General features: G+C 39.9%; 1 protein-coding gene across 1 annotated transcript in view; it reads left to right on the top strand.

Annotated features, from left to right (window-relative positions):
- LOC135219591 (dedicator of cytokinesis protein 7-like) overlaps positions 1–10,000 on the top strand; it is a 492,066-nt gene that overhangs the window by 183,186 nt on the left and 298,880 nt on the right. The window contains 1 exon segment of the mRNA XM_064256479.1: positions 5,842–6,019. Coding sequence (XP_064112549.1) covers positions 5,842–6,019 — 178 coding nt within the window.

Genomic DNA, 10,000 nt, shown 5'->3' with positions numbered 1-10,000 from the left:
ATCTTTTCACTGTTTTCCATATATGATCTTGAGGCCTTTGGGCAAATACTCCAAAATAGCAGATTATGTAATTTGTAATTCTAATATCCTATTACTTGGGAAACAGTCAAGCCATCTTACTCTATGTGGGCAATTCAGTAACATTCCCCCTTGTGGAAAGAATATTGGCGATTGATCTTGAAGGGTTCCTACAAAGGATGTCAGAGATTGAACTGCAACAGTTCATTACAATTGTTAAAATTCTTGTTGTTGTTGTGTTGTGAAATAGAAGAAAATGGGTTTTGACTTGAGAAAATCCTATTTGTTCATATACGAAACAAACCTTCGGTCTTAACTTTAGGATAAATACCTAGCGCCAGCTGGAAACCGGTAAAGTTTAAAATAATTGTGTACGCAAGGGGGACTATTGGCATCTTTGCTTGGTCATGAGACATGTGGAGCCACCCATATACCCCACTTTAACTCGTGACCCCGTTACTTATTTTCTTACCGCCTTTAAGAGAGGACGTGCTTTGCTTCCATCCTTTTAAAGCCGGTTTAGTTTGCCCCCTGTTGTTTGGAATCTGTTTTTTGGAATTCCCGGGCACTATTGTGAACATGAAGCCTTCTCATGCTTCGAGATTTCCTGGGTATCACAAGAAGCAGATTAACGCCTGGATATTTTCTTTGACGCTTTTGACGTTGGGGTACTCATCGTGTAGTAAGTTGTAGGTGCAGAAACTCTTCAGGTACAGTTAATTCGTTGCCTGTACTCTGGATTTTCACATATATCATATAGCTTGCTTGTGAATCCAAAGCTTGGATGTATCAGGATGTGCTTTGGGAAGTAATTATGACTAATTGTGCTCCTTTCCCTGCGGGGAGAGGTGTGCATCGCCATCTTGTTTTCATTCCAGATACGTGGGCAGAGTTGATGGAGGTGTGAGGTCAGCGTTAGGCCTACCAGGAGTACCAACCCAAGAAGGACAGTTGGTTTGCTATATGATGTCGTGCTGCCATCCAGAGTCCCACACGATGGATTTCCCTTCTATCCTGATATGCACTGAGTGGCGGTCGAATGCGTCAACATCTGTAGAGAAGCAGATAGTGCAACATCGCAGCCTTTTGAGTGTGAAGAGTTGGAGAACAGGTCGCTATGCCTACAAGAATAACAACAGCCTTGCCCTTCTTTTCGAGTGTTGCCTTCGCATTCAAGAAGCTCACTGATGTCATAAACATGGTGCCCGCCATGACGTCACTTCACAGCTGTGGCCTACACGGAGACATATTTCCATTTTCGCTTCTTTGAGGTACAAGAGTACTTTACAACTACGCTTTGGGATTTGGCAATTTTTGAATGCACATGTTTTTTGAGAGAAATTGCAAGTGTTAATAGATATAACAGACACGTAGTGGAAAAGATGCAAGTCTTTCCTCTGTCTCCTTCCACTTAAGCGTCAACAAGCTTAGGTGACTTTGACGCCAGTGCGTTCTTCCAATCCTGGAAGATTAGGGACTTCGTGGCTAATCCTTGAGCCAAGAGGAGAAGTTTCTTCTCCATCTTCGAGCCAGGACTATCACATCCCTATTATAAGAAAGCACAAGTAGTAGTTGTAGTTGTCGAACAATTGACTGATGGAAGCTTAGTTTAGTGTGGCTGTGAAGAGTTGGAGAATGCTAGAATCAGGGACTTCGTGACTGATCCTCGTGCCATGAGGAGAAGAATAATTTCTTCCTCATCTTCGAGCCAGGACTGTCACATCCTTGTAAAAGTAGAAATGGCACAACAGGTTGGGTCTCTTGATCTTGGCTGCAAGAGTACCATCAACAGCCTCACGATGCTTCCATCAAGCGTGATGATGTCATAGCCAAAACAGCTATCAAAATGGCGGTAGTCATGACGTCACAGCCTACTGCTACCAACCTCTCGTCTTCGGTGGCACCATTATAATTATACTTTCATTTTGGGAGCACACACTTATGGAGAAATGTGAATTTTCTCATAGGATAAGTGGCAATTCCATTGTGTGCAGTTAAATTTTGAATAAGAAAGCTTAAGCAGTAGTTTAGCTCAGTCAACTCTAGACGGTTGCCGTTTAGGTTGGCAACAGTCCAGTGATAGCCTAGGTTGTGATAACCATGTCGGCCGTAGAGCTATGACGGGCGTAGAAATCGTTCGTAAGAGCTTGGGGCAGTGTTGCCAATTTAGACGAACGTGATACATACGCTGATGCCTTTACAAACTATTTCCATGAATTCTAGATGTCATAGTAATGCAGTAATGATAAAATTGCTCTCATATTTGTACATAGATTGCAAATAGATACGCTAAATTCACTTATTTCCATGGTTTTGTGTAACTTTTATCCTAAGTTTGGAAGGTAAACACAAACCAATTGGCAACTGCTGGTATAATCATGAGAACGAGAACAGCGTAGTTTTACAATGCACGTAATGCTGGACGGCTGTAAGGTCCACGCAGTAGTTATTGAGATGTGTCACCCTCTCATTTACATGCTAAGAGAAGTGAAGGTGCATCAGCCACATTGACCTGCTGTCTACCAATGGCACCCATCACAACCAGTCTATGGATTCCTCTTAGTAATCGAATACAGCCTGCATGGTGGGAATTAACAGACTTTGGGGTGACCCCAGAAAACTTCAAAACTTTACAGGTAAGAAGAATTCCCTTGTTTTATATACTTTTTGGTATAATCTGGTTTGTTCCTATAAGAATATTGACCAAATGCTTAGACTTAGACAAGTAGTTAAAGTTAATCAATAGCTTGGTTCCTTTGCAGTAAAGTACTGTAGAACCATTCTTCCTAATGAAAGCTTATGAAACAACAGCCCTTTCTTGGAAGCAGATAGAAATTTCAGCCTAGAACCTGATCCAATGTCCATTTTTTTGGCCAGGACAATCAGAGGACCTCCACCAAGCCTTCCTCCAAGAAGTGGAGACTCAGTCTTCTTGTATCAGTAGGAGTCAGACTTCTTCATTTTTCGGAGGAATGGAGGGTCAGAGGAGAGGAGCAGTGGATAGTAAAGGTTTCGAAAGAAGGCTACTCCATTTTGTTCAAGGAGAAACCCCCTCTAGTAACTACGCCCATTGTATTGACAGCCTACTCTGAAGGCTCAGAGACGTATTCAGCCACTTTCAGAAGAAGTATCATCCCACATTCGGCAGAGAGCTGTAGAGGTGATTGAGGATTTCCACACGCAGGGTTTTTACAGTCATCTGTTTGCAGTCCCCAAGTCATTGTGGTAGGGTGGGTATGAGTACTGTCATCAATGTCAGTGCTTTAAATCTCTTCATCCAGAGAATCACGTCATCCATTCACCAGAGTGATTGGATGATTACCATCAACATGCAAGGTGCATATGTACTTCCATGTCCCCATCCACCCAGACTTCAGGAAGTACCTCAGGTTTGTCTTATGGGACAGAGTTCTTAGTTTCAAACTCTCTACTTTAGCCTCTCTACAGCTCCACAAATTTTCACACAAGTTCTCGCCCCTTTTGGGAAATGGCCCCACCTTCTCAGGATAAACATCTTTCTGTATCTGGACAACTGGCTTCTTCTATCCCCTTCGAACGAGAAGTGCACAAAGGACCCACAGAAGACCCTTCTACTCACCCAAGAACTAGGATTACTTGTCAACCTTCAGAAGTCCCAGCTGACACTGGCTCAGGAAATTCTGTATTTGGAGATGACAATCAACTCTCAGAGTTTTCGGGTTTTTCCATACCCCAAGAGAGTCGCACCCTACCTTTAGACGGATGGTTTGCAGTTTTCTTTCTCTCCCATCTTCTTTAACCAACCAATGAATGAGCCTTTTAAGAACTCTCACTATGACAATGCTCCTGCCTCTTCATATTCTAGCCTTCTGAGGTTTCTTTTAGCAAACTTAACGGAGTTCTTTATACAAGTGCTTACCAGTTTGCCTGCTTCCACTTTCCTTCTGAGGAAACTTCCTTCTGTTCCTTGCCTTCTCAAGTTACTGCTCCTCTCTTCTTAGAAGAGATCCCTGCATGAGGCAGAGGAATGGTTGGCAGTTAAGATGGATCGAGGCAAAACTCCTTTTGCTTTTCCTCCATCTAAGCTGCTGAAGAAGAGGTATCGTTTTTATTCCATCAGGGAGGATCATTCCTTGGGAGTGCCTGCCGCCTCCCAGGGGCAGTCAAGAGGGATCAAGCAAAGCTCTTTTTGCTTTTCCTCTGTCTAAGCTGCTGAAGAAGAGGTATTGTTTTTATTCCACCAGGGAGGATCCTCGTTACCCAGGCTTTCGCATTAGCCCTCCACATCACTGGAAGCTTCTCCTTAAGCACTTTGTGGGCCTTGAAGGCTCGAGGAGTCTTGGAATGATAGACCAGTAGGGGCTTCACCTTGCAATCCCCACTGGCGTTCGAACAAAGTGCAAGCGTAAGCCTGTCTTTCATAGGCTTATGCCCAGGTAGCTTCTCTTCCTGCGTGATGTACGTTCGACGACGTATTTTTTTCCAAAAAAGGCCAGTCTCATCACAGTTGAAGACTTGCTGAGAACTGTAGCCTTCCTTGGTCATCATCTCGACGAACGTCTCAATAAAAACTTCGGCCGCTTTCGTGTCCGAGCTGGCAGCCTCCCCATGCTGCACCAGCGATTGGATGCCAGTCCGTTTACGGAATTTCTCGAACCACCCATGCGAAGCCTTGAAGTCTGGGGCTGGCCTTGATGTCCCTTCTCTTCCGTCGTCTTCAGCCTGGGCAATCAAATCGCCAAAAATAGCGCTGGCCTTTTGGGAGATTGCCATCTCCGTTATCGTATCGCCTGCGATTTCTTTGTCTTTTATCCAGACAAGAAGAAGCCTTTCCATCTCGTCGTGCACGTAGGTCCTCTTGCTTGACAAAATAGTGACGCCCTTGGAAGGTGTAGCTGCTTTGATGTTATCCCTCTGCTTAAGGATGGTGCCTATTGTCGACGGTTTTCGGTCATATTCCTTTGCGATCACACTCAATCGCATACCAGCTGCATACTTCTTGATAATCTCTATCTTCGTTTCCAAAGAGAGCATCCTCTTCTTTCCGTGAATTTCAAGTTTCTTGGGACCCATGACTAATTATATACTGTACGTAATTATGTTATGTAGTACGTATAAGTATAGAGTAAAGTTCTCACACAACACGATAAAGTATACTACAACGAAATCACTAACAATTTTACGTTAATAAACAAAGTCGTTAGAACAAACGAATACCACGTGCGTACGATAACGATGCTGGTACCGAGTGGCCGAGGCACGCCGCTACGTAGTAGATGCATGATGGAAGGATGCGGACCAATAGGAGAGAAGGGTCTCATGACGGTGACTAGCATCAGGATCAATTTTCGTATGTAGAGCTGTAAAATTTTTTGTATTAGCTTTCGTATCTCGAGTTTTTCGTAAGTTCAGCCTTTCGTATCTCGAGGTACCACTGTACTTACCAGTAATTACATGATAAGAGCCCTCCCTACCCCCCTCCGATGGACATTATGCATAAAACAGAACAAGGGAATTAGCTAAGTCATTCCTAATATTGCTATTAGGGGGCGTTACTGTGTAACCTACACTGAGCAATCAAAGCACTACCCACTAAAATTTTAGAGTAGGCTGCCACACATGGAAAACTATAGCAATGTAATTACTGGGTAAGCATATGCAAAACTTCATTTTATTATAAAACTGTAAGTTTTTGGTATACATATTTTAATACAAAAAATACTTTTATGTAGCAAGAAACTAAATATAGTCTTACAACTCTTTCTTTAGTTTGCCTCACTACTGATAGTAAGCCAGTGTTTTGAACCTATGTTTTGAATATGTAATCTCTCACATTTTTAACAGGTTCTTCTTCGAATTGATGATTAAGTCAATGATGGAGCACCTTGCCAGAACAGGGCGGCAAGACACACTGCGCAAAATGAGGTTTTCCCATCAGTTCTGTGATGACATAGAGAACTTGACCTCAACTATCACCAATGACATAATCTCCTTACATAACAAAGATGGCGTTGATTTTAAGGTTGGTAAATATAGTAAAATGTATGTTTTTATTTATGGTCTGGATGATATTAACTTTTTGGCCAAGCTCATTCTGCCCATAGTCAATTAAGAAGGTTGACCAATGGCTGCGCAAGAGCTAAAATAAAATCAGTGATGCGGGGATGGTCCAACTTAAGTGTTTTGTTGGTCCATTTGGAATGCAGACTGTACATCTGTGTGAGTATGATTTTTATTTTTAAATTTCATTGTCAAACACTGGATTTTAGGAGGAAATCACTCCAAAGTACAGATGTATAGTGGTACCTCGAGATACGAAATTAATCCATTCCGAGGCGGCCTTCGTATCATGAGTTTTTCGTATCCTGAACTGCATTTTACATGTAAAATGCCTAATCCGTTCCAAGCCCTACAAAAACACCCCAGTAAATTATATTTCCAGGCTTACAACACATGTTCTAGGGTTACAACGCTGATTCGACGGAAGAGATATGACTCCAAAATGGCAAAATACTGTACATACTTGAGTAATATTCAACTGCATGTAATGTTCAACCCCATTTTTACTGCATATATTAGGACTTTAGCATATGTCCCGTAGCAATAAGCCTAGCCTATGTTAGCAGTTGCTACTGTAGCCTAGTCTGTGATTCTGACATCTAAACCTAAGAAGCTAAAAGCTTAGAATATGCCAATAAAATATGTAAATAATCAGTATGTAATCATTTCAAATAATTATTAATTAATCATTAACTATAATACACAAAAAAAAAAAAAAAAACTTCCAACCATTTGTTTACATTCAGCACTTACGAGTACGTACTGAACGATCGCCAAGCAATCACTTTTCCTAGCACACAGTACGCCATAAATTTTCATTATCTCTCTTCAACTAACGAAACTACCAAACAGTATAATAACCATTCATTTCTATACTTTATTCTATCTTTACCTAATGGAGATACCGGGTTACTGACAGCTATAATGAAACTTATACGTAATATTAAAACAGAAGAAGAATTCTAGAAAATACTATTTGTTAGCTTCGATGATAGCAGTCTGATTTATTTTACATTTAATGGTATCTAATTCACAATTTTTTGTATTAAATGTATTGCATATACTCATTTCAAATAATTATTAAGTAACCATTAACTACAATAAACAATCAATCAAAAAAAAAAAAAGCTTCCAAACTTCTGTTGACATTCAGCTCTTACAAGTACCGAACGATCTCCAAGCAAACACTTTTCCTAGCACACAGTAAGCCATAAATTTTCATTATCTCTCTTCAACTACTGAAACTACCAAACAGTATAATAACCATTCATTTATATTATTTATTCTATCTTTACCTAATTTTTTTTTTTATTAAATTATTGCATGAATAAGTTTTTCAATTTTCAGCATCCTTTTACCAATAGAATACATAGAGCACAAGGGGTAGATGCTGACCAATAGGAGAGCAGGATCTTATAGGGTGACTAGCATCAGGAACCAAAGGGAGAGCGGGAGGATGGTGGCGAGTTTACTCAGTTGGCGGCGCGCGAGTTTTAAGATTGTTCTTGGTGGTCCGGGCGAATCTCGGGACTTTACAGCTACAACCTTTCGTAACTTGAACTGTTTTTGTATGTAGAGCCAAAAAAATCTTCGTATTTGCTTTCGTATCTCGAGTTTTTTGTAAGTTGAGCCGAGCCTTTCGTATGTCGAGGTACCACTGTACTACTATAACTTGGTCATTGAAAGTGACATATGGGATTTGTAAGTGTAAAGTACTACTAGTGTTTGAAGAAAATTGCTCTCTTTCAACATTAGCTTTCATATCAAGTTTAGGAGGAGTGAGTGTAATTCAAAATTAAACTGCACAATATGTTGATAAGGTGATGTATGCGGATAACATTTATCGTTTGCCAATTATAAGAGTATCATGATGATGGTGTTAGAGTATTTATACTGTGCAGACCGAAGTAAGCCTAATTATTTGTAATCACAATAGGCCAGCAACTTAGCTGTCATCCAGTATAGTACTCGGTATAATTGTGTTGAGGCTAGTTATTCCTTTTCCATTTATTCTTGTCTTTTTTCTTTTTTTTTTTTTTACTAGATTTAGTTTACAGATTTGCCTTAAATTTTTAGCAAACAGGAATTGAGTGTTAAAGTGACACCTCATTTAACAGACTTCAACTTAGCAGATTTCATTACAATGAGTTTTGGTCTGATTAAACTAAAGATAATTTGTGCTTGTCAGAGTAAACAATTAAGTACACTAAGAGTTGTTGGATGGTGGACTGAAAGCATTGAAGTGGGTGCACCTCCCCCCTTTTTTAATGGAATGACCTGCTAAGCACAAAAGAGGTATCAGCTAGTAAATTGAACTCACTTGATCAACACTTTCCTGCTTGAACCTGTGAACATTGGTCCTTTGTTTCCAGGCAAATGAGTCACCATTTCCCACTAGTATATATGAGCTAGTTATTCATTCAGCATCCATCGTCTGCCTTGTAAACAACCCGTGCTTCGTATTTATGCGATCTTTTGCAGTTTTATTTTTTAAAATACTTCACAATAGGTAATCCCTCGATTATCCAGATAAATGGAACCAAGGGCCTGTTAGATAATGGCAAAATCCAGATAAGGGCAGGTATGTTCAGTGTTAAAATGTGTTTTGCTCTTTTCGGATCATTTTTCTTTGGTTCATAGCACTGCCATCAGAAGAGTCTGCCTTATGCTTTGAAGCCAAGTTGAAATAAAAAAAGGCCCCCAAAATAGAAACAACAGTGACTGAGAGTGAATGAAATACAATTCAAGATGGCGTATAGCCAGTGAGTGATCGATGCCGTCCCCCATATTCTGCTGCAAGGTGATTACAGGTACTATCCTACTTACAACCAAGTTTGGTTCCGACCCACTGGTTGTAAGTCAGAATGGATGTAAGTCGAACCTTAGAAAGTGGCCAACATACTGGGTAGGGTATGCTATCAAACCTTTGCTATATAAAAGTGCCCACTTAGTACTGTAATATAATGTACAATCATTATTTCAATCTTTTTACCATAATGTACTTCTACTAATACATTTTAATCATTTATGTAATAGTATATATTACGTACGATCAGGCATTGAGTTGCATGCATGTCAGAAGTCGATTCTTACGTAAATTGGTTTGCAATTCAGTCTACAGTACAGTTAATACCAAATGATGCTGCAGATAGGGCAGGGTAACTCAAACTGATGCTGCCTGAGTGATGAGAGTTCTCATGCCTGAGTGATGAGAGTTCTCATGAGATGGCGCAGTGCCAAGTAACTCAATTGTCAACTGTCTGAAGTAAGGTTGTAAGTACGAGTGGTCGTATGTCGAGTAGGTTGTAAGTCGGATAGTAATTGTATATTCATCTATTCTGCTTGCAAACTAGTTCCCATGTGATGTTTGAATTTATGTCCAAATAATGGAACAAGAATTTTTCAATAAATTTATCGGAGATTGTGAAACATAACCACGAAATTACATAGGTTGAGTACAGCGTAAACTGAGAACCCTCTGTAGCTTAAGATATATTTGTTGTTTGAACTTGTATTAAAATAGGCAGTTATAAGTGTATTTTTAGAGGGGGTCTCAAGTATTCGCAAATTTTAGCTTTTCATGGGCGGTTGTGGTCCCTAACCCCTGCGAATATCGTGAGCCTACTTTATTAAGAAAACATTTTGCATGCTTATGTATAAACATTTGATATGAGGATATATATTTATAGTATGGCTGAAAAAACTAATTCAACTGTAAAAGAAAGAACAAGAGCAGCTTAGGTACGTATAGCAGAAAACATTTTTTAGGAGTCTCCTCCATTCATTTATGAATGCTGAAATTAGTAAATGGAAAAATATAAGCAAAATATATAGTAGTTAAATATAAGAAATTATTTAAAGGTTTCTGAATTAGAAATTTTCTGTAAGTTTAACAAGTGGAGTTGGAGCTTCTGTGCATATACATTCACATATGGACAGCATC

This window comes from Macrobrachium nipponense, chromosome 1 (assembly GCF_015104395.2).
Source record: "Macrobrachium nipponense isolate FS-2020 chromosome 1, ASM1510439v2, whole genome shotgun sequence".
In the NCBI taxonomy this organism is placed as follows: domain Eukaryota; kingdom Metazoa; phylum Arthropoda; class Malacostraca; order Decapoda; family Palaemonidae; genus Macrobrachium; species Macrobrachium nipponense.
Note: the sequence above shows the minus strand (reverse complement) of the source record. Positions and strands in the feature narration are given on the sequence as shown.